At 48.4% G+C, this 27504-nt stretch overlaps 8 protein-coding genes across 8 annotated transcripts; 3 read left to right on the top strand and 5 right to left on the bottom strand.

The window, feature by feature from the left end:
• Window positions 1-2733: 2733 nt before the first annotated feature.
• VFPPC_03690 (fatty acid hydroxylase superfamily protein) lies at window positions 2734-3828 on the bottom strand (the record flags this gene model as incomplete). The annotated part of the gene is made up of 1 exon (XM_018283162.1): window positions 2734-3828. One exon carries the CDS (start codon window positions 3826-3828, stop codon window positions 2734-2736), a length of 1095 nt encoding a protein of 364 aa, XP_018147918.1.
• Window positions 3829-4959: 1131 nt separating this feature from the next.
• VFPPC_03688 (endochitinase CHI3) lies at window positions 4960-5963 on the bottom strand (the record flags this gene model as incomplete). Its single annotated transcript, XM_018283160.1, has 2 exons — window positions 4960-5411; window positions 5462-5963. 2 exons carry the CDS (start codon window positions 5961-5963, stop codon window positions 4960-4962), a joined length of 954 nt encoding a protein of 317 aa, XP_018147916.1.
• Window positions 5964-7939: 1976 nt separating this feature from the next.
• Window positions 7940-8936, bottom strand: VFPPC_03686 (acyl-protein thioesterase-1-like protein; the record flags this gene model as incomplete). The annotated part of the gene is made up of 4 exons (XM_018283159.1): window positions 7940-8024; window positions 8138-8520; window positions 8601-8636; window positions 8724-8936. 4 exons carry the CDS (start codon window positions 8934-8936, stop codon window positions 7940-7942), a joined length of 717 nt encoding a protein of 238 aa, XP_018147915.1.
• A 7418-nt stretch (window positions 8937-16354) lies between these two features.
• Window positions 16355-18234, bottom strand: VFPPC_03683 (arylsulfatase; the record flags this gene model as incomplete). The annotated part of the gene is made up of 2 exons (XM_018283157.1): window positions 16355-17730; window positions 17781-18234. The coding sequence occupies 2 exons, from the start codon at window positions 18232-18234 to the stop codon at window positions 16355-16357; spliced, it is 1830 nt and encodes a 609-aa protein (XP_018147913.1).
• Window positions 18235-18790: 556 nt separating this feature from the next.
• Window positions 18791-20578, top strand: VFPPC_17482 (sugar transporter; the record flags this gene model as incomplete). Its single annotated transcript, XM_022429185.1, has 6 exons — window positions 18791-18870; window positions 18940-19194; window positions 19255-19572; window positions 19622-20084; window positions 20130-20182; window positions 20236-20578. The coding sequence occupies 6 exons, from the start codon at window positions 18791-18793 to the stop codon at window positions 20576-20578; spliced, it is 1512 nt and encodes a 503-aa protein (XP_022285788.1).
• Window positions 20579-21086: 508 nt separating this feature from the next.
• Window positions 21087-22620, top strand: VFPPC_17483 (phosphotransferase enzyme family domain-containing protein; the record flags this gene model as incomplete). Its single annotated transcript, XM_022429186.1, has 2 exons — window positions 21087-21339; window positions 21389-22620. 2 exons carry the CDS (start codon window positions 21087-21089, stop codon window positions 22618-22620), a joined length of 1485 nt encoding a protein of 494 aa, XP_022285787.1.
• Window positions 22621-24255: 1635 nt separating this feature from the next.
• On the top strand, window positions 24256-25381 carry VFPPC_03680 (oxidoreductase, 2OG-Fe(II) oxygenase family; the record flags this gene model as incomplete). Its single annotated transcript, XM_018283155.1, has 3 exons — window positions 24256-24533; window positions 24605-24671; window positions 24719-25381. 3 exons carry the CDS (start codon window positions 24256-24258, stop codon window positions 25379-25381), a joined length of 1008 nt encoding a protein of 335 aa, XP_018147909.1.
• Window positions 25382-25497: 116 nt separating this feature from the next.
• VFPPC_03679 (P-loop containing nucleoside triphosphate hydrolase) lies at window positions 25498-26580 on the bottom strand (the record flags this gene model as incomplete). Its single annotated transcript, XM_018283154.1, has 1 exon — window positions 25498-26580. One exon carries the CDS (start codon window positions 26578-26580, stop codon window positions 25498-25500), a length of 1083 nt encoding a protein of 360 aa, XP_018147908.1.
• Window positions 26581-27504: the final 924 nt, after the last annotated feature.

Genomic DNA, 27504 nt, shown 5'->3' with positions numbered 1-27504 from the left:
GGAAATTGCGGATGATATCTCATCGTCGGACATAGGCATGAAGCCACCACCACGTCCACTTTCCTCTGTATGCTCGTCCTTAAGCGTCAATATATATTTCAGACTCCATTACGGCTTTGTCCGCGCCAACTGTGCTCTGCTCAAATCTACCAATATGGCTTTGCCGTCAACGCTAACAACAAAGGTATACCGAGTACAATCGCCATGAGAAATACCCAGCAAATGCAGACGAGTCAAAGCGGAGCAACACGTCTCCAGGTCCTGGATATCCGCATGTCGGCCTGCAACCTTATCATCGCCTAATTGCGCCAAACCAATTGTCCCGACAAGATGTCTTTCGTCCCGCGTGAGATCACCAGTAGCCAAAGAGTAAAGTATTGCCGATCTGAGACTTGACTCCGCCGTCGTACTCACTGAGGACTATTTCAGGCTCAAGGTTTGTTTCGCTAAACTTGATTAGGTCCGGTTGAGTATGTCTGCTGGACTTCAAGATGGGGTATTACTCGGGGAGACGGTTAATTTTCACATGAAAATCTCGCAAAGTACTAACCTGACCTAGGCACTGGTTACTAACCGATCTTTTAGAGTCCAGTCAGGTAGGACTTGGCAGTCAAGGCGCTTTTGGATTCAACGTAGCCTTGGAAACTAGAATTATACCATTGTGGGCTAGGCTAGGTTAGAGTTTCGATCTTCAAATTTGCCCAGAAGGTGGAAGCAGAGGCTAGGTACCTAGGTAAGTATAGGAATTCGATGGGATGCGAGAGGGGGATATTTTACATGTACAAGGACATCCATAGGTAGTAAGTAACCACCGGGGGAAACGACTCGTGTTGATGCCTCCGGCTAAGAGGGAAAGAATCAACATGGATCCGAATCCAAGCAGACCAGGCTTAACTCATTTAAACATGGAATACCAGATCACATCAGGTTAGAACAAATATCAACAATTGGTAGCCCGGATGCATAAACCCCCAGACCCCATTCCCCGTGGCTTGTCAACGCACAACATACCAGACCACTTACACCACTCGCATCCGTATAGCACGACTTTGCTTCTCAGCCCATTTGGAGAATCTTCCCACGAATCAATATTGATCCACCGCTCTCACATTAACATAGACGGCGGACGGGCATCCAAAGTCTCTGTCTCTCCTTCAACAAAAACTACTCTCGTATGATTCCCCCGTATATATATACACACTGGCGATAGCCGCCCCCAGTTACTCTTCATTTATTATAATCATGGTCGTGGGCGCCATTGGCGTTGTATCCGGCATATTGGGCATCTTTTCAGTCTCTTCTGATTTGTCGAAAGAAAATGATGCGGACTATGTTTACCACTTTGCCGCCGGACTGGATGGCGCTGGACCTGCAGATGATCGCTTGGATGGCGCAGGCGGCCAACTTCCCCGGATCATTCCATTTAACGAACACGGTGAGCGTATCTGCTGCGGAAAGAGAAACGGTGTTTGTCGCACCGGTAACACCAGATGCCGCGTGTTCTTGAAAGCTGAAAAGGAAAATCACCAGCAGCCTTCCTATACGCTGTTCAAAGCCAGAAAGAATGATCCTATTTGTCTGGCATGGATTACAGTTGAGTTTCCCGAGAAGACAACATATGGCTGGATTGGGAACTGGGGTCAGGAGTGTGGCGCTCCTTGGTAAGCCCGGACGCTTCATGTAATACTTGACTGCTCTGATTGATGTAATTGACACCAGACTTGACACTGCAGGTACTACTCTGATATACATGTCCAGAATAATCTAGGAGCAGACAAGGTCTCCTGCACTTGGCTGGATAGCAAAGGCGAATTCGGCCTCACGGGTCTCCAAGTTCACTGGCCGGAATATCACGACGGCTACAAAGGCAATGGAAATGATTCACAATAGTACGTTTGAAACTCCTCGTGCCATCTGGATAACTCGGCATGCCGCTGACATCGACGCCTCCCACACTTGGCAGCTATTGCCATAATCCGCCCGCTCTCTGTTTTTTCACGGAACCGAGTCCCCGAAACATCTATTATTGGGCGACGAACCCTAAAACTATCTCATCTAAACATGAAGTCTCCGTCTACAAGAGCGGCTACAGGAGGCTTACACCTGAACCATGCGGTCTACGGGAGCACAACGGTGAAAAGCAGCCAGACGATATAACCAAGGAACGCGATAGAGTCGACCAAAACATGACAAAGCAGTCAAACGATGATGGTCAAGATAAAAAGTTTGCGTTCAGACGAAGTACGCAGAAGCCGCATTTACTCCCGCGCATGATGGTCAACGAGACCCGTCTCGTCAAGTCCCGGGCCTTGTCTCACCGCGCCACCGACCTTTGCAAGAGCCCTTACTCCGTCGGACCTAGCTTTGTGTCGTACCAGGAGCGCAAGTTCTGCCACATGGCCGACAAGAGGCTCTACTCCTTCTGCGAGGACTCCAAAGAGGGTGAGTGCTGGGACGACGAGAAGCACGAGATTATACATAAGAGTGCTTCTGGTGTGGTGCGACGTGCTGCAAACCCGGCTGTTGCTTTTACTGACACGCTCAACTGGGGATGAGACAGCATGGAGGATGGTGAATGGTGCTGTGGTATTGACTTGTTGCGGGAGACGTGTGATGTAGTTTGCGGACGACAAACTACATGTGATGCTTTTATTTTTTAGTGTATGCTATGCTTAAAGTTTAAGATTGGATATTGTCTACTTTCAGTTCTACGTTTATCGTATCTGTCATGTTTCAAAATATCGGCATGTACGCCTGATTCACATAGTCGACATTAGAATCCGCAGTCTCAATCCGCTGGCCACACGTTCCAAAAAGCGTGTCCCAAACGCGGCTCTGCTTCCCGTAATTCTGGCTCTTCCTGTACCCATACCGATGGTGCAAGTCGTGATCCTCCACGCACAACTCCATATTCAGCGCACGAAGCAGCCAGCTTAGCGTCGAGGGAACCTCCAGATGCACTCGGATACCGCTATGTCCCCAGACTTCCGTATACATGATGTACTGGTGGCAGATCCACCAGTCGTAGAAACCCAGGGGATAGCCAGCCGCCCAAAAGACAGAGTACGTCAAGAATGGAACGGCGACCATCTCGATGAACTCCTGCTCCCCGTCGGCGTAGGCCGACAGCAGCGGGTTAGGATGCTTGGTGAGGTGGTGGGTGCGGTGGAAGCGCCAGAGGCCCGGGACTTCGTGGACCGAGCGGTGATATGTGTAGAACCAGAAATCTAGGATGATGGCATACAGGCCTGTCTTGAGGGGCAGAGTGGCCAGCCATTTCCGGTTGGTGATTATGTCGAGGGGCGCTTCTTGCGGTGTGTAGGTGAAGAGGACCATCATTAGAATTCGGGCGCCAACGGTTTTGTATAACGCCCAGATGATCTTGCCGGCGCCGTTGTTGTCGGGAATGCCGTCCCGGTCGTGGGCGTCGCCGTCTAGGAAGCCGTGTTTGTGGCCGAGACGGCGGAGGATGTGGACTTCGCGGATGAGAACGAGGTTATAGAGGAAGACGTAGAAGTGAACTGCGGCGTGTTTGCTAATGTTCCAGCCAGTTAAGGAAACAAAGGCTTGGTGTAGGGCGAGAGGGATGACTCCGTAGAATAGGATCCATGCGTGTTGAGATAGTTGGCCTAAATGGGGGACTTTGTCTGTTTTGGCATGCTTGGGGATGGGTTTATCTAAATATGTTGGATATCCATTTGTATAGTCGATTATCTTTTGGTAAATGTCCCATTTGCTGCGGTCTCCAGTCCGCCAAGTTGACTTCATTGAGTCCTTGTGCGGAATCTTGGTTGAAGCCGGCGTCGGCTGTGTGCTTGTTGTGGACATGATCAGTGGCGGCGCTGTGATTGTATAGCTGAGAGAGAGGAAGTTAAGAGTGTATCAAGATGAACGTATGGGAAGATACACCAAACTTCTACGTCAGTAATGTTGGTCGGAATATGTATGGCGTCTGCGAGGAACTAGTGTGGCAAAGTTGACTTATATTTAAATGCCTAAACCAGAACTAACTACGACGTCCAGACGCCCCGAACTTCCGACGCACGTTTATGCAGCTTTACGTATTATGTGCTTTTGGTCTAGTTGCTGGAAGCGGCAGACGCTGTTCTTCCGATGGGCCGTTATGATTTCATGTGATGGTGTGGGGAAGCCAAGTCTCCATTTCCAACAACTTGACACCAGAGTGTTGACACGAATGACTCCACGTGGGGATAGGGAACGGAGGTTAAGTGTCTATTTCATTTGCTTTGATCCGTTTCATGGCTCGGAATACGTGTCAGTATCCCGAACGTCATGTGGGTTGTCAACTTGTCATTTTGGTCCATCATATCTAGTCGTTGCTGTGGCTTATCACAACATACTTGACCTACAATTGAATGGCTACTGTTATAGACAATAGAGTAAAGGTTGGCTGGTGGCTTTGCTATTTTGTATCAGAATTGTCTTTGTTTCTCTGTATCGACCAAACAGCGTTTACAACATAAACAGAGTCTCTGCCATTGGTAACCACCAGAGAAATCCTACATAGTCTATTTAGACAACAATCCGCAGTAGCGCTCTAAAATCCATGTAGAGTTTCAGTTAGAGTTGGCGGTTTCGGCTGATTATTCACACTGTGATTTATGTTCTTTATACCTACACCGGCCCACGTCATCTTGTTGTAAAAGCAGGGCATTTCGAGTTGCCACACACGAACAGTGTGTCTACCTACGGGTACTGAGATTAGTCCAATGAAGAATCTACAAATTTTCCTCATATTGCTGTGCTGTGGAGAACGATTTCATCAGCACCTTGACGCTTAGACTGAAGCCTTTCGAGGCCGACTTACACCCACCATCTTCAAACCACGCACCAATCCACAAAACATGGCAGTCACAACACAAACGCACGTCCATGCAACATAAAAGAAAGTCATATAAACAAGAATGAACGTATATACAAAACCCCACCATATATCCCCTACAAATTAGCCTTAACCTTCTTCTGATAATTTCCATTCTTAACCGCCAACTGCGCCTCCCACAACATAGCACCCCCAAAGTTAGGCAGATTCATAGCCTTAACCTGGTTAATCGCCTTGTTAAGCGTAGTAGCATCAACATAGCCCTCATCACCGTCGGCGCCGCTCGCCAACGCCCCAATGTACAACTGGACGCCGCTACCAATACCCTTGGACCAGTTCTTGACGGCCTTGGCGAAACCGCTCTGCGCAATGTTGCAGTCGCCGTTGTTGTAGAACTGAACCTGCACCCAGTCGAGGAGCTGGCACACGTTAAGGGGCTCAGACTGGTCGGGGTAGGGGCACTGAGGGGCAGCGGTGATGTAGTACTTCTTGGAGGTGTCTTTTTGGAAGTTGGCTTTGAACTGCTTCGTCATGGCGAGGTACCCTGTTCCGTCGTTGGTTTCGTTGTCTAGTTTTGTTAGTATTTTGTGTTAGAAGGGAGTTTGAGAATGTACGTACCCAAGTCGACGCCATCGAGCTTGACGTCGCCAAAGGGACGGAGCTCCTTGTGGTCGGTACCACCGAGGAACAAGTTCCAGATGGTGTTGGCGATTTGTTGGCCTTGGGCGTCGGAGTGAAGCTGCACGTCAGAGTAGTCGGTTGCGCCGCCCATGCTGAGAATCACGGGCTTGCCCTTGCTCTGGCAGTTCTTGATGGACTTGACGAGGGAGCTGCCGTCTTGGAGGCCAGTGGCTCCGGCCTTTTTCTGGGCAGCTGATGGGCCACCGAGGTTGCCGATGCTCATCTTGGGGTAGCCGCCGTTGGAGAAGAAGTGGCTGAGGAAAGCCAGGTTGACGACATCGTAGGAAGAGTCGTTGCAGACATCGTCTAGAGTGGTGGTGTCGTCTTCGGCACCCCAGTAGACGGTGAGTTTGTGTGCAGAAGCTCTCTTCTCAGTGGGGACGGCTTGAGCGAGAGCGGCGAGCAAGCCAGTTGCAACCAGTGCGTTTCTGACAAACATTTTGGTGGAATGAGAAGATGTAAACGGGTTGGGGGTTAAGAGAATGACGATATGTACAGTAGGCGAATATATACACGGTTTGCCTGGAAGATGACCGGATCTTCTTTGTCTACAGACTTATATCCAGAGAACGGCTGCGAGAAACCAAGGCAGCTTCCGGTCTATTTATCTTGAAACTTCTCCTATTGTGAACGCTTCCCCTCGAGCTGAAGAAGAGCCTGGGTTGAGTATACTTCCCAATTAGGCAACTCATCAGTTGCGGACATTCTATAAACCCTCCAACAAGACAGCTGCATCTCCAATTCCCCACGCATCTACGAAGTATTCTGTGGGGGTATTCTCTAGCTAAGAATCCGGATGGTTCTATTATCGTGTGTGTCTCCAGTGCCGGACTCCGACTCGGTCGTTAGCTCTCAATCACGTTAGATTGGAGGGTGGTATCGTATACCCGAGTTGGGTTTAACCACCACCCATTCCTGTATGCGATCATGGGGTACACAGGCAAATATGCTAGGCGCCCCTGCTAGGGAGCCGGTGTTCGAAACTTGGTTCGAAAATTGGGGTAATGCGAGTTCAATAGTTCAGACAACGTTACATGGGTTTGGCCCTGACTTGGTAATGGGTGAATTGTCAAGATGGGAACTATGCAAGAGCGATATTGCTATTATCCAGTTGGCGCCTAATTGTCGAGAGTGTTCGTTGGCGTAAGGACGCATGCTCGCGAGACGGACGAATGTGGTCACTCGTAGGAGAGGATGCTACCTGGGGGAAGGGAAACATTTGAGAACAGATACACGTCATTCGACGCTATTGTAAGTCGAGTTGAATCCTACGGAACATGCACCCCACAATGTAGGTGCCCATGGGGTTGCGGTTTTGTCGACAGGTCAGGGGGTCTGCTATCTTGGCGATGAAGCGGACCGAATCACGCACATCAGTCTTGATACCAAGACGGGAGTCTCCCGGCTTGGCTGGCTTGGCCAACAGGGCGAGCGACGAACATGCTCACTTCTACTCCGTATTATGTGTAAGTATGCAGGGGCCAACACCGTCCAGGAACGACATGTCTCAGGAACAAAAGTTAATAGTAGAATTGTGGAGATGTAGGCCGTGGAAAATCTCTAGTCAGCCCGTTTGGAGAGTTGAGCGCCGCCGAGGTCAAGCCGTGCGGAGACAAGCTTCCATCGCCTGGTTTGAACGGGTTTTGTTTGGACAAGGCCCAGATCTTCAATATCTTGGCCTATTCCGGCACTTCGCGTACCTGGATCGCAGGCCATCAAAGATCAGTGAAAGGATGTGGCTCGCGGAGATGGCGCTGTGGAGGCGCGGCACTAGCTTGTGCTGAGTGCCCCCAATTGGACCGAGTTGTCGACATTTTGACGGTTGAAACGTGCTGAATCCCTGTGCAATTAGTGGGATTAATTTTTCCGGGCTGGGAAATGGAAGGGTTTTAGGCGCAAGAGGTACGTAGCATCGTCCATGAGTTGGAGTTTGGGTTAAGTATTCAAAGCTGTTTGTCAATCTGGTACGAGATGCCACGAGGACAGTAAAGGTCAAGCCATGGCATGCTTTGCCAATAAGTCCCGATAAATGACTTGGCGGTGTACCGAGCTGGGGATCTTGTAAAGGATGTGGGTGTCAGTGAAGGTCCCGGCCAAACTCGGCAGGATTGCCGGAAAGTTACAAGTAATCCAGTTGCCGGCCGACCTGCAATTGGGGAAGCCCGAACGGAGTTGACACAATTCCATTAACCGGCTGGCAATTGTGCCCATATGGTGTGGTTTGTGAAAGTATAGGCGGCTCTTTCACCTAACAAACAACTCGGCTTGATGTACATCCAGTCATCGTCAATGGGACATGCATCTGCAGAACAGGTTTGTATTTGCGAGGGTCTATATTCATGCTCTCTTGGAAATGTTTCGTTCGGAAATCGTCAAAAAAAGCCTCAAACCCGTGCCAGGAAGTTCGGTTTATGTCTAGTTTTCCTTCTGTGGCAATCGCTCTTTGAGGAAAGCTTCGACGTCGTTCAGCTCTTCCAGGCAGGCCGAATGTTGCATTCCTCTGGAGGGTCTGTTAGTCATATGCCATCTTCCGCATGTTGTGGGGTCGATGTTCGCATTTTGGAAGCAGCTTGCACACGACGATGCAACGTCAAGATCTAGGGGTATACATACCGGTAAGTCTTGAAAGTAACACCGTAACCCATCGACTTCAGTGCCTTTTCGCTGTCTTGAGCAAGATCATAGAGTACCAGAGGATCGCGGTCGCCGTGACCCATGAAAATAGGCGTGTCTTTGTTGATATCGCCTTCGGGGACGCATTCCTTGAACTTTTGGTTCAAAAGAAGCCACGACGATAGACCAACAATGCCGCCAATCTTGACTGGGGCTGTGAGACCGGCGAATATGCTCATGGCACCACCTTGAGAGAAGCCGCCCAGAATAATACGATCGGCAGAAATACCGTCCTTGATCTCCTGCTGGATTAGGCCGTGGAAATATTCGCGGGATTGCAAAATGCGAGGCTCATCTTCATTCTCGCCCTTAGAGAGGGATTTCTGTGGGTTGCAAAGTTAGCAATCACGGCATATTGTGATTTCATTTCGATACAGTGTCTGCGTAATGAGGAGGGACCTACAATGTCGAACCATCCCGGCATCTGAAAACCAGCATTCTACATCGGGATAAAAAGGTCAGCAATCTTAGCTCTTAGGAATTACAGAATCAACCAATGGAAATTCTCCGAAATGATATAGCTAACCATGGTAATGGGAATATGCGGCGCATGCGGCAAAATAAACTTGATCTCATTCATGGGCTGACGCTTCCTCCACATTTCTACTGCATCTGACCATCCGTGTCCCGTGTCGCCCAGGCCGTGAATGAAGATGACGGTGGCGGTATGGCGGCCCACGGCAGGGAATACCAACGGTGCCATTCTGCGGATGGATGAAGTTGATGAAGCGGCGCTCATTGCGGCGGTATTGGATGCGACGTTTGAGGATGATGTTGAGGAAGATGACGATGGAGTCTCTGGTGTGCCGAGTGATGGGCTTTGTGCAGACTCGATCCGCGCTGAGGGGAAGAGATTGAATAGTAAGGGCACAATATAGACGATGACGGGAAAAAGTAGGCTGAGAGCGAATGCGTGTCTGAGATTGAACATCAGATGAGTGACTTGCAGGCGTTGAAATTGTGAGCCTTGCGATGTGATTGCGGCTTGTTGTGGATCACTGGCAGGTGCCAGCTTCGAATGTGGGGTCTCAAGATTCGATCATCAAAACATGACCGTGGATGGGTTCCATGCACCTTCAACCTGCACTGGTTGATCAACGTGTTCAACTAAGTACTAACCACTGCAAACAATTAAGGTTGCATGACAGTGCAAGTACAGCAAGTTCTCCTGACCAACTCATCGATCATACGAGTTAGAAACCTTGTCTCCAAATTTGCTGTGGGCGCCTAGGGTAGGTAGCTATTGCATTTCTGCCAATTTGCCCTCCACAGAAGACTCGACAACATGGCAGAGGTCAAACAAACCCGTCTGTTGACAGCGAGTGACAGAGTATCTGATGACCCATGGCCTGCTTGAGGTGTACGGAATTTCGCGAAAGATGCGATTCGGCATTGCGAGTAGTCTGTTTCGACGTACTTGGATGTGGACGGATCTGGATTCCACAGTCCATGGCAAAGACTGCCTACCTGGGAAATAAAGGATACGAACTGCGTGTTTGAACTCAGTTATGGTCGTGCGAATATCACAAGACCAATTTGCTGGCTGGCGCTGACGTCTCTGCGGGGATCTCCTGGAGCTTTGCGAGCATCATCTGGTGAGATATCTACTGACTGTGAAAAGAGTTGGTGGCATTGTAGAGTTTGAGAGGATGATTTAAATTTTAACCTCTTACACAAGGCTTTGAAATCCTTATCCCTTCGTGGAGAGAGGTTGCTTCTATTGGACCTAGAAGAAGACTGGGACAGGTCTGAACGATCCTGAGATGCGTCTGGAGCAGGCTGAGACGCCAGCAAGCCTGGGTCTATTGGAGATTTGAAAGGGCCAAGGTTGATGGGACCTGGGCAGACTTAGGTACCAAGCAGTTGGATATTCGCCCACATCCAAGCATACACTCACACAGCGGAATATGCCTTCGTACACGACGAGATATTTGCCCACATCTGAGTATACACGCACACATCTGAGTATACACGCACACATCTGAGCATACACGCACATATCTGAGCATATACGCAAACATCTCCGGATGCTTTGTATACTACGCGATCTACATGCAACAACGTTCTCTTGTTCAAAGGCTCCTGACTTCCCGCCAAGGGGAAGGAGCCTAGAATGATGGCCATCTTCTGCGTCCTTCGGACTCGCAAGCCATTTCAAGCAGGGAAGGAGCGGGCGACGACTCTTGACTTAAACAGCCATGAACCAGACATGATGTTTCTGGCAGCTGTCAGCGAGTGTCTGTATGGTCGACAATAATTAGACGCTCACGATTGCCAACTGTTACCCCCGTCCGCCGCAGCCGTCGAGAATTGCCCTGGGTATTGTCCATATCTCCTCCCTTTCTCTCTTCCCCCTCTTTTCTTCTTCCCTTTCTCTCTCAACGAGCGGCATACATTGCATTCACTGGACCTCTGGAACCAACTAGTGCACACAATACATATTGTCATAACACAATCTTTCCCTCTGCCGTCGTTTCTGGTCATCAACATTATGGCCACTCAATTTAACTCACAAGCCAGTGATCGCTCCGGCGTCCTGGAACGCTGCGTCGGGTGTGTTGGTGACTTCTTTTTGGAGAAGTTGCCTGAATGGGGGCAGAAGCTGCTGGACAAGATGGAGCCACACGGGAAATGTGTTGTTGATACCATTACCCTATGGTGGAAAGACTTGTATGCATTCTGCCAAGAGAAGAATGGATCGCGGGGCGACCTGCTGAAGTTCTTTCCCTACCAGTGGGTCTCCAGCTGGCGAATCTCCTCCCCGTACAGAGGAAAGAAGGCAAACATACGACTCTCGGCGCGTCCGAAGGGACAGCTAAAGAGGAGGTGTGAGCTGGACCTTTGTCCGAGCGAAGGTAGAGGGACTACCTTGACAGTTTTGTCGAACAAACCCTACCCCGTTGGCGATGGGACGGTAGAGGAGCTGCCAAACCTCTGTAAAAAACAGACCTCGATACGAATGACGCTTCTGCGCAGCTTCGAGGACGAGTACCCTCTTCCTTCTTGGCATTCACACTTCTGGTGAGGGGAAACCAAGTTCATTCACATACAAAACACACAAACACACACACGTTGACAATCTTCTCGCACACACACATGTCATCCTGTACACACAAAAGTCATCTCGTACACAAAACAAATCATCATGTACAGACACGTCTTTCCACATACACATGCATTTCTGCACACACAGTCATCTTTCATGTATTCAAATCGATTCCACAATCAATCCAACCTGACAGCATCAATGCCTCTTCATCAATCTCTTGACCAGTCACTATCATCACATCAAAGTCCAAGAAAAACCCAGCAGTCTACCCCAAAGCTTCATACTAGACTTGCTCAAATCCGTCCACTGCTTTCCTAAGCAGACCAACATCGCAACATTTCATTGGTCATTCCTCCCAAAACCATGAAATATCCCTATCACAATGAGGTTCAACTTCACCTTCCTCATTTCCTTTCTTCCTTTGCAGCGAAGCACCAATCAAAAGCTTCGCCAGGAGCAGAAACACACTCAGAAAAGGAGCAAAAAGCATGACAGACGAGTCTACAGTGGCTTATCAAGTCTCTGCGTGGCGTCTAAATAAGGTCCGAACTTGCATGACCGGCGCCACAGCTGCCGAAGCATCCTGTTGCTGGCTCGAACTCAAACAAATTTTGAGTGAGTATATTATTACCCATGGTCCAATCTAACAAAGGACCAAAGTTCAATCTAACTATTTTAGTGATTTGACATAGTGGTACCGCAATCACCTCCGCAATTGAAAAACCCATCATTTCTTGCTCTTCCTTTGGGCTTCATTTTTCGTTGTCAAGCGACTTATCAACAAGGTAAATCCATGACAAGTATGTCTGCTCTTGCCCTGGAATACGATGAAAGAATTGAGAATTAACGGATTAAAATAGGGAAACTCGCCCTTTGCTTGGTTACGCACTTGGTTCGTCACTGTATCGGCTGGCACAATGTGTCTTGAGTGCAAGCCTACGAGGGTTCCAGAGTCTCCCTCCCCTCTGTGGGACGGAGGTATTCCAAAACCGATTGCAAAGTGCATACTTAAACGTTTTCCATACGACAGAGCATCACAACTATACGATGACTACATTCAGAAGAAGTCTGACATTTGGGAAAGACATGACATATCAATGGAGGTCCTGGATGTGGAGGCGAAGCGTGTAGCAGATTTGTTGGCTAAAAATCGAAAGAGGCTTGAGAGCTCTTGGTTCCATTCTTGGGAAGATATCTCCTATCGAAGAAGACACAGAAGGTCGCGGAGTTCCAGGCTGAGGGGGAAATGGCGTTCGTTGTTGGATGATTTGGACGAGCTTGGCAGTGAACCATATACTTGTTTGGAGAATCACAACAGACGGAGAGTGAAGGAAATTTGTAGGAATGCGATCCAAAGCTTGAACGATAAATTTATCGCGCTGTTGGAGGCTGAGCGGCTGAAGGAGGAGGAGCTGTACCAGAGATGTGAGAAATTGTCATTTGAGCATGATAAAAAGGTTGAGGCTGGGTGTGCGGATTGAGATGTTTGTGTGCTTTACACAGCTACATATCATGAATAGACGGTATGGATGGGATCTGCGAGTTCATTTGAATGAGCCCATGAATACCAGACCTTCAAGCTAGGCCTTGTATTTGCTGGGGCAGGATGAAAGCCTGCTGTTTGTTGCATCTATGGATCACCTTAGCCTGTATGATGAAGTTACTAGCCACACTGCACTAAGTTGACTGTGATAATTTGAAGAAAAGTAGAAGGGGAAGAGATGTATTAATTCCAGCATTGGAAGAATTCGTCCAGTTTAACTCGAAGTACTCCATCTCAGCTTGGTGCTGGTCCGCCGTGATAGGTGATAGTCAGCCGGAAGTTGCGCTAACACCAGACATGGATGTCAACATTGAAGTTGTGCTATCTGAATCACAGCACATGAGTGCGCATGAAGGCACCAGTTGACCAGACCAGACATCTGGACATTTAATCTTCACTAGGGTCGCTAGCGACTGGGCACCCCAGGTGCTAACCTGCATGTGGATGTGGCGGGCGTCTGGTGCGCCTCTTGGCGCCTGTCCCCCGCTAAGCTGAAGGCTGGACAACACCTGACTGCACCGTGAAACTCAAGCTGACTTGACCATCTTGGCTCCAGTTCCAAACTTTACCTTCGTGGCCAAACATTGCAGGCTCGGGTGTACCTTTCATCTCGTCTTTTGCTCAGCCTGGACTTGGAGCGTGTCTTCACGTGTGCGGTTGCGGCTAGTACCCCAACTACGCGATTAAATGCCATTGGGATGTTTCGTTTGCCGATCCAGGAAGGTACTTTACTCCCGTAGATGACAACCACAAATGCTTCGTCAAAGTCTCGTACCACTTCTGGTTGATTAGGCTCGCTAAGGATGCGTTACTAGGTACGATGTGATCGGGCAGAGCCGAATTGCCTCAATTGCAGCCGACTCGGAGTGCGCTGTCCTGGCTACAATCCCCCATCAGGGAGCACGAATGCTGGGCCACCTGCACCTCTTGAGGAGATCTTTCGGCAATCAGGAATTGCGAAGCGCCGTGTAGGGTCATGCGAAGAGTGTCGCCGCACAAAGAGTCAGTGCTCGCGCTCTCGGCCTAAATGCCGGCATTGCGAGAGGCGGGGAATACGCTGCGAATATGCATTGATCGACTCTGGACAGCGAAGACGGGCTGCGGATCGTGACAAAGGGAAGTCGAAGTCATCAAGCAGAAACAATGGAGATGCTGTAATAGGTTCGAGCAACGGATCCGGCTCGCCAGACTTGCTGGATTCAGAGTCTGCCGCGGTTCCCTCACATTTGATGTGGTAGGTAATTAGCTACTTTCTAGTTGATCGGATGGTAGCTAATATGTGCACTTCGTTTAGGCTTTACGGCGATTCATTACTTTCAGAAAAGGGGCACCTATCCCAACTCTCCACCCTCTATTTCGAGCGTGTGGCCTCCTTGCGCTGTTTGGACTTCGTGCACAGGCCCAGCTATTTCAAGGCTTTAGATGACGGCGAATTAACTGCTACATATGGCGAGCCATTGATCTATATTATTGCTGCTTTTGGGGCAAGGTCAGGGTGCTGTGATTATGCAAATATTGTCGATAGTCCTAATTCTTGACAGATTCTACGTGCTCAATGAGACCAAAACCGTGGCGAAGAAGTTCGGAATCCCAGGGCAGGAATGGGCCACCAAAGCTAGAGATCTTGCTATGAAAGAGTTACCCAATCCATCTCTTAATACTCTAATGGTTCCACTCCACTCCCCGGTCTGAAAAATGGAGTTTGATATACTGACGCTCTGCTAGGCCATGATTCTCATTTGCGAATACGCCATGTATTTCGATCAACATGCCTTGGCGTATGTCTTTTTTGGCTGCTGCTATAGGATCATGCAGCTGTTGAGTCTTGACTCAGAAGAGCTACCGGAAACAGGCAGAGTGATTCAAAGCAAACAAGCCGAAGCGGAGAGACGGGTCGTATGGTCCTGCTATATCCTGGATAGTTTTCTGGGATCCGGAGTTGACAGCAATCTATCATGGAGGACTGATCCACCTACCATCCCTTTGCCGATATCTGATGCCGATTTCGCGAAAGAAGAATTGCCGAACAGTGGTGAATTGGTGAGCACAAAGAGGGTGAATATGATACCGGTAGAAAGTGAGCTCAGTGCCAGATGCCACATAGTGTATCTAATGCGATTCCGCACAAAAGTATTGAGGTTCGTGCAAAACTTGTGTCGCCCCAGCAGTACAAAATGACCACTCTCTAACTTACATCAAGACTCATTAGAAGCTACGATGAGTCAATGACAATCTGGGATCCACAATCGCCATTTTCAAAAGTCCTCCAAGATCTCGCGACTTGGTTCCGCAGTTTGCCTGAACATCTGCTTATCCATCAAACGGGCACCTCTCGGGGCACAGATCACGAAGGTCCCGGGGCAGTATTCATGTTGCACTTCTTATATCACTCGATTGTATGTGATCTTACGAGAATATCCTTACCTGGATACGATTTCCCTCTAGCAAAAGCGTTTCAGAATGCCCCACCGAAGTTTAGAGATCAGTGCCGCTCGCAGTGCCGGTCCCACGCAGACGAAGTTGCCATGTTGGCACGTATCGGGCTTTCACAAGACACACGAGCATTTGATGACTTGCACAGCCTCATGGCAATCTTTGAGTCTACAAAGATTCAGATCATTCATGCAGCTACTGCTACATCGAACAGCAGAGAAGCTAGACAAATGGCCAGTGAGAACATCCGGGCGAACTTGAAGGTTTTGGATGCCATGCATTCATTACAAGGGAAGACCAATTTATTTGTAAGGTGTTGTTGCTAAGACATGAACGTAAAAGTCTAACGAATAGTAGTATAAAAGCTTACTCCCATTGATGAAAAAGTTTGGCTTTGATGAAATCGCGGCTGAACAGGAAGCAAGCCACGGCTCAAGGTGCGGCCCGCCGTCGAGGCGGATTGCTTGGCTCCTTGAAAACAAGTTGCATGCTAACTATGCAATAGGCAAGCTTCAACTGGCCAAATTGAAGTCACTGGGCCGGCAAAAACAGCATTCCTTAGCAACCTTGCTCCATTCCGACTAGCAAAGGAGAGGACACAGCGACGAATCGCAAAGTCACGGGCCGCTTCCAGCTCTGGAAGCAGTCGAGCAACGAACTTGGGAAACACACCGCATGAAAGCGGGCCTTCGTCGTTGCGGAACGTCGTGGAGAACTCTGATACAGTTGGAGGCTTAACGGACAGCGGGAGAGATCGTTTGGCGGCTGCTCCTGAGTCTACTGAGGGTGTAAGCCAACAGCAGGGTTTCCAGTACATCGCAATGGCCTCGAACACGCTAGATGGAAATGAGGCGCATATGGTGGAAACCGATGAGTTTGAGCTCGCAGAGGGATATTCAAGAATCGCGGGCGAGATGGCAGACTACCTTTGCTGGGACATGTCTTCGGGGCTGCCATCGTGGATAGATTTTGATGCAATATCTACCGAATTTTGAGCGACTTTGATTACTGCTATCGGGGGAGTTGAAATAAGAGCCAACTTTTCTATAGAACTTTCTATAAGCTCTTTCCATTCGTAGAGCCTTGGCCGCTCTTTGCAAGTGCCGGTAGGACATGGAGCTGACGCCGATGCTCACACCGTAGGTACAACGTTCGTCAACTCTTTAGGTGTAATGCCAGGACGTCCAATATACTTAATCCAAGCGTACGGATCCTCCATCTCATCCTTCAAGGTCGTTTGCTGTGCCCCCTGGACCGCCCGGCTGTATTCACCAGCAAGCCCAACCACACCCACATCCTTTCTATATTCCTCCCACAACTGTAGCAACTCCCGTAATACTTTGGTCTCTTTGTCGCGCAGATCAGTAGTTTCACCAGGATCTGTGGCCAGATTGAACAGTTCCCAGCGCTGAGGACCCTTTGGAGCAGGCACAAATGTAATCTTCCAGTCGCCACGACGAAGTGCCCCAGAACCAGCGATCTCAAATCCCGCTACATAGTTCGAGTCGTGTATAGATGCTTTTGGGCTAATTGAATAAAGCTGTTCTAGGTATGATCGCCAACTATGGCCGCGTAGACAAGCGATTTTGCGACCTTTGTACTCTGCTGGATGTTGCAGGCCTGCAAAGTCCAATATTGTTGGAACAATATCCATGACTGTGCAGAATGCATCAACTATTTTGCCACCAGCCACCGCACCGGGTAATATTGTACTGCTCATGCTAGCGTGTGGCTTTACTACTAGTGGCACACGACATCCTCCTTCTGTAGAAAACATTTTATATAATCGGGAGGGTGCAGTGGCAGCTTGTGCCCAGAGAGGTCCGTACCAAACGAAGGAGTTACCCCGGCCGATATTATCGAGACTATTGTCGTAATATTTGCTGATGTGTGCCATGATGCTCGTCCCAATGAGCGGACTAGCCTCGTAGCTGGCTCCCTCGGCGCCATTGTCGCTCATGAACATGATGAATGTGTTGTCATATTCGCCTGTTTCTCGCAGGTACTCGACTACTTGTCCTACATTCCAGTCCATGCGCTCTACCATTGCTGCGTAGACTTCCATAGCTCTGGCGGATGAAGCTCTTGTGTGGTCGTCGAGCGATTCCCAGTCTTGTGGTTCACCGTCGGTAGTTACTACGGGGTGTGCAACGGCCGTATTGGGAACTAAGCCTATCTTTTTTAGACGTTGGACACGCTCTTGGCGTAGTACCTCCGGTCCGTCTTTGTATCTCCCCTTGTATTTAGCGCAAATTTCGGCTGGGGCTTGGAGCGGCCAATGTGGTGCAGAGAATGGAAGATACGCAAAGAAGGGTTGGGCTTGTTCTTGCTCCGTTCTATTTTGGAGGTAGGAGATTAATCGTGTGGCGTACCCGTCTGATGAGTACCAGTCTTTGCCGAGTTCCCCGTCTTTCAAGTATCTGTCATCTTCGGCGTGTAATGCCCGAGTAGCAGTTTCAAAGAATCGACCGGGCTCGGAGGTTGGATCGTGATATGCCGGCTCATAATCTTCTGGCGTTAGCGTTTTATATTATGTTTCCTTAGGGATATCGACTTACCATAGTGATTAGCACACCCTGGAAGCAATGCAAGACTCTTTTTAAAGCCTCGATTAATGGGGAGGTGTTTCTTTTGCAGGCCCAAATGCCACTTGCCACTCATGACGGTATAGTAACCACCATCAGATAGAAGTTCTGGCAGTGCAACAACCTTTTCATTCAGGTATCCTTCATGACCAGGCTGTCCACGGTGAGCAGGCGAACTACGTGTAAATTCTTGTAGTTGCCCCAATCCAGCGATGTGGTGGTCCGTTCCTGTCATGAGCATGGAGCGAGTAGGACTACATGCTGCGGCGACATGGAACTGGGAGAATCGCATGGAGTGCGCTTCGCTTGCTAGTGCATCAATGTAAGGTGTATTAATCTCTGAGGCATAGCAGCCTAGGTCACTGAACCCGAGGTCATCTGCGACAATGACCAAGAAGTTGGGTCTTTTGACTGTATGCCCGTTCATTGTGGAAGTTGCAATTACATGGAAACTGTCAACTATTTTTCCAGATTCAAGCCTGATATGAGAAGGAGTAAGATGACTTTACTAAGTAAGACATAATTCTTCATGACGAGGACTGGTACATAATCCGGCCAGCAATGCTTGTCGCGGCATCTGGGGTTGCCAAAACCCACAACATACTATCATCTTATTCGTGTGAATTGTAAACGTGGAGATGGGGAATATCGCTCGTAGACTAAACCCATATAGCGTGATGAACAATGGGCATGGTGGCCAATCATGGAGTACCGGCTTTCGGCCTGGTTGGGAATGACAGCGCCACCGGAATTCGGCCACCAGACGACATGGCGAATCGACCTGGGGTTGTGGTGCAATTAGTACGGGGTGAAGTATGGTTTGTTTGTCTGAAGTGTGTTGGACCTTGGGGGATGCATCAAAATACGCACTTCCGATATATTACGTCTAGTTGGCTGTGTATATATACGGGTTGTTGCTCCCCTTGAACATCGCCATCATGACTTGAAGGCAATTCCAGGGAACAACCGTTCTGCTTATCAATATGACGAATAAAGGTCCTCACGTAAACCTAGGAGCGGATCGCCTTCGGGAGTTTAACAGTACTCTTGTGTTTGTGATGCTGTAAGTCGGCTCTGTTACTTGCTGTCCCACAGTCTGCTTGTGTTTTGGTTCCTGACGAGTTGCAAACAGATACATGTGCAGTTGTGCATTCAATTTTGGCTACGATGTCGGCAATTTCGGCGCTGTCCAAGGAATGGGCAGCTTTGGCAGGCGTTTCGGTGAATGCAACTCCAACGGAGCGTGTAAGCTGCCTGCCTGGCTGTCCTCTCTCATGACGTCTCTTCCGTTTCTTGGAAAAGCACTCGGTGCTATTGCATGTGGACCAATTGCTGAGAGATTCGGGCGGAAGATGTGCATTATTGTCATAGCTGCTCTGTCCTTCATGTAAGTCATCCACAGCTCGCTTGCCAGTAGCATCAATGTGGATGTTGACAACTATCACAGTGGCGTATTGCTCCAGACGACAGCTACGACAAGTGCACAATTCACGATAGGAAGATTCATCAGTTTCGGAATGACGGGTATGACTATTGTTGTCGTGCCGATCTACCAGGCTGAGACGGCGCCAAAGATGCTCCGTGGCATGATGGCATCCACGCTTCAACTGATGATTGTTGGAGGACAATTAGTTGCTTCTCTTGTGACGTATGGCACGCAGAGTCTCACAAGTGATAAGGCGTGGCAAATACCTGTTGGTCTGCAATTTGTTGCGCCAGCCTTTATTGTAGCCTTTTTGCCATTCGTTCCTGAGTCTCCTCGATGGTATAGTCAGCCCGTGATTTTGCCCTGATTTATTTTTGACACTCGCCAGGCTTTTATCCCGCGGACGAGTTTTCGAAGCTAAAGAATCGTTGCAGAAACTGAGAAAGAACCATTCCGAAACGGAAATTAATGAGGAAATGGAGATACTGCAGACCGCACATTCTCTTGAAGAAAAGGGTTCATGGGCAGAGGTATTCGACAAGAGTAATAGGCGGAGAACCTTTGTTGCTATTGTGGCTATGTTTGGGCAGCAAATCACTGGCCAAGCGTTTTCGAGTCAATACTCGGTCATTTTCTACCAAAGCCAAGGGTTCAAGAGCCAGGCGTTCTTGTTCAATATACTGAGCAATATTTCCGGGCTGGTCTGTCTGGTGGCTACTTGGTACATAATTGATCAGGTTGGCCGTCGACCGATGTTAATGACAGGAGGGTCAGGTATGGCCGTGTCTCTGTTTATAGTTGGTGGACTGGGCTCGATAAAGTCGCCGGTCGATGCTCAAAAGAATACCATGGTAAGTATCCTGATATTAGGTGCAGGGTGTTTCTAACGTTACTAGGTGGCGTTCTTTATTCTGTTTACCAGCGCGTACAACTTGTCCTGGGCTCCAGTGTAAGTCTTGTGTCCGATGGTGATCGTCGCATTGCTAATTGCTACTTGTTCAGGTCCTATGTTGTCGTATCTGAAGCGGCTTCCAGTCGTGTCAAGGAAAAGACAAACTTGCTCGCTAGCGTCATTTCCATTATCACGACGTTTGTCACTTCCTTTACGATTCCGTATTTGCTGAACAAGCCGTACGCGGCGTTGGGTGCGAAAGTAGGCTTCATATATGGCTCGATTAATGTGCTGATGGTGGTTGTTGCGTTTTTCTGCGTTCCTGAGATGAAGGGTCGGAGTTTGGAGGAGATTGATCTGCTTTTCGAGTCTGGAATTCCTCTTCGCAGGTTTAAGAGTCGTCGCGACTTGGCATTCGAGGAGAATGTTGTTATTGATGGCCAAAAGGTTTAGTAGAGGGAGTGGTTTGGCTGTTGTAGTTTGTCGAACTTTGCTGCGGGATTAAGTCGATTCGGTTGAATGTAAACTCTGACGACTTGTTTCATTGTCTGCATTCATTTGCGTCTGGATAACGTGCTCATGCAGATATCTCAACTAACCTGAGTGTGTAATTTTGCATTTGACGAATCAGAAACAACATTTGGAATTTGGGTCCATCCGCCTGCATCTCAGCCAACATGCAGCCATCTTGCTCGCTGTCTCGTCAAACTCCAAACTGGAAACTTTGGGTGTTAATGGACCTCGCTGCTTGCTGTCAAGGACTGATCGTAAAACGCCAGTCCGTCACGCCAGGCTGTTCACCGTCACTGGTTTCGTAGCCGTCTACTGTCTAAACTGTCACACGCAGTCTCGCCCCAACCTCAGGTTACCTTACCCCGACAGTCACGATCACCGTTTCGCCGCAACGGCGGATAGTTTGAACTTCATACAGTCAGAAACTGCAAATGCACGGCTTCGCACAATGACACCTAAACCGAGGTTCCTTGTCATGGACAAGGACGACACCATTTGGTACCAGCTGGACGAGTCGACTGATGAATGGCTCAAGACCGTCCGCAAGGAAGACACTTGTCGTGCCATTGGCAACCTTATTCTGAAACATCGGCCGGGAGAAGCAGAAGTACTGCATGCGGTAATAAAAGGTGGCTATAATGTCATCTACAGACTCGAGTATACCGATGGCTCATCCATCATATTGAGGATGCCAATCAAGGGTACGACTTACACCGCACAAATGACTTCGTCAAATTGCTAACAGGGCAGGTATCGTGCCATTTCCGGACGAAAAAGTTCGCTATGAAGTGGCTACCATGCGATATGTTGCTGCTCATACAACTATTCCAGTTCCGCATGTCCATCATTACGCGGCTGCGGCCGAAAACCCTACTGGACTTGGCCCGTATATCATCATGGACTATATCGAGCATCATCAGAGTATGTCAAGGGCTCTTCTTGACCCGGAACGCAAAATTGATGAGCGCCCGTTTCTAAATCCTGAAATCAGCGAGGACAAGCTTGAGCATCTATACGCCCAGATGGCCCATATTATGCTACAGCTTTCCAAGCTAAAATTTCCTCGTATTGGCTCTTTGGTTGAGGACGACGATGCCACTGATTCTATCAGCGTAAAAGCGCGTCCCCTAACCTCGAATATGTGCGACATTGTCGTGCATACTAATGTACCATCAATTATACTGCCATCTCAAACCTACACTTCTGCGGCTGAGTGGTACCGTGCTCTCGCAGACATGCACCTGGCTCAGTTGGCATTTCAACATAACGACGCTGTGGACGACGAGGACGATGCTCGCGACAAATATGTCGCTCGTCAGCTCTTTCGCAACATTTCTGCCCAAGGACGGCTATTTCAAGACCAAGAGGAGTGTGACCAAGATTTCCGATTATTCTCCGAGGACTTTCGGCCAACGAATGTTCTTCTAGATAAGGACCAACAGGTCGTCGGTGTAATAGACTGGGAGTTTGCGTACGCGGCTCCAGCATCATTCAGCTTTGACCCTCCGTGGTGGTTGCTCCTGGAAGAACCCGAATACTGGCCTGGTGGCTATCGTGCTTGGATGGAGGCGTACGAGCCTCGTCTTCAGACTTTTCTACGGGTATTGGAAGCTGAAGAGAAGAAATATGATTGCGTACCTCCTGCTGAACGCCTAAACGGAACGTCGGTGACTGATGAGAGAGCGGAAATACCGCTTTCTCAGCGTATGCGTGGTAGCTGGGAGAAACAGATGTGGATGATTAACTACGCAGCAAGAAAGAGCTGGGCATTTGATTGTGTCTGGTGGAAGTTCCTGGACGAGAGATACTTCGGGGCAAACGAGAATCAGGACCATTTGCCTCGGTTGGAGGTGCTTTCTAAGCCCCAACAGGAGGTAATGGAACGATTTGTATTACGTAAAATGGAGGAGTGTGCAAGAGGTGGCATCACAACATGGACTGATGAAGACGCGGCGGAGTATCGTGCTGGGTTGGCCATCTGATTGCGGACTTGTCCATGTTGATTAACGGAAATAATGTGCTTAAATCACATCGTACCTTGGCTCATTAGATGCATATCTTGGCTTCATCGCATGGGAGAGTGTAATACAAACTACATTCCAGTGTTGAGCTCATGCGGCTGATGAACGCGGTAGCAACTTGATCTCATACAATTGGAATGCCTCATGCAGTGGAGTGGGAAGCTGTTGGGTGGCTTGCTGAGTTGGCATGATGTGGAAACTCGCCAAGACCCTTTTCAAATATATCATGGACCGTGCTTGGATCTTGTGATGAGACACGGTCAACTGATTGCAACACAGATCGGAAGTCGGATTACGGGACTTGGGCGTGTTCTATATCGACATCTGGACGCTATATGTTTTGAAGTAGATGAATCTAGCAGAGACCAGAGTCACCATACTGGTACAACGTGAAATTCGATGTAATTTGCATGTTAAAGCCACATGACTGACCTTTGTTGCAATTGTCACACCGCTTTATGCATCAGTCTCGATGTGAGCATGTTGCTCAGGCTGGCTTTCCTTTGTTCGTGCGCCACAGTGGACTTTGGCAGTTTCTGACCTGAGAGTGAGGTCGAACAATTCTCACGGACTTAGGTACAGTATTGTTAACCAATTACCTGTGTATAGAGCGCGGCTTGTTACTTCTGAGATCCTAGGGATGATGTTGGGTCGCAGCATTCCTGTGTGGATGATGTTGGGTCTGTTCATTTCTTGCAGATCGACGCATGCATGCACGTTTCTATTGAGCACAGACTGTATTAGATGCGGCAGACACCAAAGATCAAAGCCTAAATTATTGGGGAAAAACTGATCTACAATCGCATAGGTAGCAAACAATTGGACAATGACGTACAAGCAAGACCACAGGGGCAGAGCATTGCTTGTATTGTATTTATTGTACTTTTTGGGGGTTGCTTGTATTTTGTATTGTATTTATTTTGTATTGTATTGTATTTGTATTTTTTACCTACCCTATGTATTGTATTTATGCTAATTAGAAAAAATTAGATAGAAATCCCTATATATCTAATTATAGCTAAAAATCAGCTAATAAATTAGGAATAAATCTAGTATTAGCTAATACTAGCTATTATTAGCTAATAAAACTCTACTTTAAATTAGGGCTTTTTTTACCTTACATAGAAATTAAACTTAGAAAACTTAAAAAATTACTATTAATAGTAACTGCCTATAAATACAAAAATATAAAAATACAATACAATGTATTTTGTATTTTTTAAAAATCTATGTATTGTATTTTATATTGTATTATATTTAAATACAATACATCTAAGATCCTATGTATTGTATTTTGTATTGTATTTTTTGGCAATGCTCTGCACAGGGGCCAGCTCAATCGCCGAGTCGCTTTTAGCGAAGTAGCACGAGCCACGACTTACTCATCGCTTTTCAAGATTTTGTATTGTTTCTCAGGGTGACCGACTAGCAACTTTGAAGTAGAGACCACGTTGTCAAATATACCGCAGGTATTGAAAGAAGACACCATCATTCTGCGATAGCTTGCGGATATAACAACTACGTTTACCTCTCCCTGTAGTTACGACAGGTTATCGAGACAAGGCGAACGACTAATAAACAGGCATAACACAAATCATGGCAGTGTCCACAGAGGGAGATGAACGCGCCGATCCGGTCGCGCGACTTAAAACAATTCGACTCCAAGCTTTGAAGAGTGCGGGTCCCGAGGATATTGACAAGCTTGTTGTCGCCGCGACACACGATGGAATCTTTTACCTCAGTTTTGAGGATGATCATCAGCTCTCTCGCGCCATAGCTGGCATGCAAAGCCTTGGAGTTGATCTATTCAGCTTGGATATGGAGCACAAGATGGGACATGATATTGACAAACTTGGACAATATAAGTTGAATGGGTCAGACGCTCCTCTCAAACTTCCGAGCATCAGGTTCATCATTGTGATAATTAGTCTGACCGAAACGACAGATACAAACCAATTGGCAGAAATGTCGGCGGTATCAAAGGTCAGCGTGATGGCTTTGAGAGCTACTCGGTAAGTTACTTGCCAACATGGCATCTTGCCACTAACCCAATAGCCAGATATCCAGAAACACGATATCGTCATTACCGGACACGAAAGTTTCCCATCTCGAAGTCATAAACGAATACAACAACACATTAGTTTCCTTCACAGCCGCATGTTCAGATATCGCAAACATGGTATTCAAAATCCTCTCGCAAGCGTTCAACTTACAAGAGAACAAGTCCCTCGAATCCTGCCACGACGCGTCAAAACCAACTCTCGATATCGTCCGCCTTCTAAAATACCCCTCATCAATAGGCAACAACTGCTTCAGCATCCCTCAGACCGCCCACACAGATGTAGGGTCTCTGACTTTCTTATACTCGGAATCCCCGGGCCTGCAGATTCTCCCTGCTGGCTCGAAAGAGTGGCGACATGTGATACCGAAACAGGGACACTTGATGGTAAATTTTGGTGACGCGATGAAGACTCTTAGCAATGGACGCTTGGAGAGTGTGATGCATCGGGTGGTGACTGTGCCGGGGACGCAGGTACTGGACCGGCATAGCTTTGCCTTTATGATTCGGCCGCGGCCGGAAAACCTTATGACTGCTTTACCGGGATTTAGAGAAGCGGACTTTGAGGACGACGGGCAGGTACTGACTTGTGAGGAATGGGTGGCAAGAAAGTTCAAAGTGATGAGAGGTGACAAGGATGAGTTTCAAATTAGTGGTAAATGAGTGGATTTTATTACCAATAGCACGGCGGTTGTATTAAGTCTGATTCACACCAAGATACTATGGTCCCCGTGGTATACCTCCTATAGATACCTCCTGCATGATGCCAATCAGTCGAGCTACATCACAAGCCTCCTGCCCCTGAGATATTCATAATCTGGCATAGCAGCTCGAACCCAACCCTCCAAGCGGTCTGCCGCCGGGTGTCCAAACTCATCTTTCCATTTTTCTACCTCCCCTTCTACGGATAGCCCAAAGAATGTCTTTCCCCTTTCAATCCCAGAAGACGTAAGTAGAGTCGCTCTCGTGTGTCTTCGAATTGGATGCTCATTTGCAAGGTCATCCTTGCTAATAGAACTCCACTCAAACCGAACCTTGGTAGAATCCAAGCCGACGTAGTCGCAAAAATGTCGAACCAGTTCTGGATTATCCAGCATGTCGTCAGCATCCAGGATAACCGGCGGCGTTTTCCTTGGCGTGACAGCTTCCCAAGCGAAAGTGTACCAATCATAGAGGTTACGAGTCCACCGTAGGGTACACGCCTGAACTAACTGATTCATCGGATCTTGGGCTTCGCTTCCCATTCCTTGTGCAAGCTTGACGCGATAGTAAGATGGAAAGGCTAGAGCAGGATGTCGAATGAGAAAGGTGGGTGTACACTTCAACAGGGAGTGGTCTGGTAATACAGACTCATTCAGAGGGTATCCTAAGTTTGGTACGGCATGAGTGTTTGGTTCGGAATCGGAATGAGTATTTGGTACGGAATGAGTATTTGGTATGGAATGGGTGTTTGGTACAGCCACTTTCCAAGGCGTGCTGAGATCCTGGCGGTTGTGGACAAAGTTGGATTGCACTGTTGGCGACATCATAAACGGTGCATGCTCTTTGATGACTGCTAGCTTTCCCTGGTCTGCAGCCGTGTCGATGAGTCCTTGGAGCTTGTCATAGCAGGCCTGGAACGCTAGTTGTGTGGTCTTGGTCTCCTCCTCGGTCCATTGCTGGGGTGGCTTGTCCAGCAAGCCAGCTTCTCTCATGTGTCCGATAGCAGGGTAGAAGAAGTAACCGCCGCTTTCCGGGGAGAGTGCGTCGTCTTGATCGGGCAGTGAAAGCATGCGCATGAATAGATTTGACGCCGTGCGTGGGTAGGAGATGATTAGCAGTGGTGATTTGACCGCATCGTCAGTTTCCTCCACGTTGGGCATGATGCTTGTAGGTGAGCTAGAGGCAGTTTGTTTGTGTCGGCAGCTTCTGCATCAGGGTTCGGACGCATCTGAGAAATAAACATACATATCCTTGGCGGATAGTCTGACCGGATTCGTCTTCTCCATCGATATTATTCGGTTCTCAAATGACAACATTCTCATCCCCTAAGCTAAAAGAGAATCTTCAACAACCCCTCCTGGAACTCCTCATAGATTTAGTAATATTACGAAAGAGTAGTGTTGCACGACATATTCCTTTCTTTTTCTCCAAGTGAGTTTCTCCAACCTGCATGCTGTGTGACAAGGTAAGACACGGCCATTATACCCATGGTGCATATCTTGATGCAGCTGCTTCAGAGCGTCCCAGATCTGCATCAATCTAATATTATGACCAACCGAGTGAATATCTGGCAGATTATTGGATGATTACAGAGCTCATTCCCCCAGCCCAAAGCCGATGTCTATCTTCCGTCTCTCAACACGTCCGACACGGCAGTGGGTGAAGCCGCTGAGAACCTGGTGATGCTATTCGGCCACCGTCTCTAGTTGTTTATCCCGTCTTCATGATTAGACTTTTGTCTCAGGCCATATCAAACAGTATCCGCTCGCTCTCACTCTCACACGGTGCGGCTGTGCGGCTGCCCGCCTTTCCGAAAACATTGATAAGGGACGCTTCCGATGTGGCGTTTCGGATGCCCAGCCTAGTTTCTACAGTCCGTCAATTTGCGAGCTAAACAGAGATACGTAGGGATTCGGATGCAAATTTAGGCAAGAGATGCTTGCTAGTAGCGACCTCGCTCTATGCAGTTATCTCCTTAGATGGAGGCAGTCACCATTTGTGGAATTGGCCAAGGACGGGATCGTGAATACCTATGATGTTTTGGCAGCGAATACGACCTGACCACTGTTGCACCTGCGACACAT

This window comes from Pochonia chlamydosporia, chromosome 2 (genome assembly GCF_001653235.2).
Source record: "Pochonia chlamydosporia 170 chromosome 2, whole genome shotgun sequence".
Lineage (NCBI taxonomy): Eukaryota > Fungi > Ascomycota > Sordariomycetes > Hypocreales > Clavicipitaceae > Pochonia > Pochonia chlamydosporia.
The sequence above is the reverse complement of the archived record's forward strand: the minus strand, read 5'-3'. Positions and strand labels throughout refer to the sequence as shown.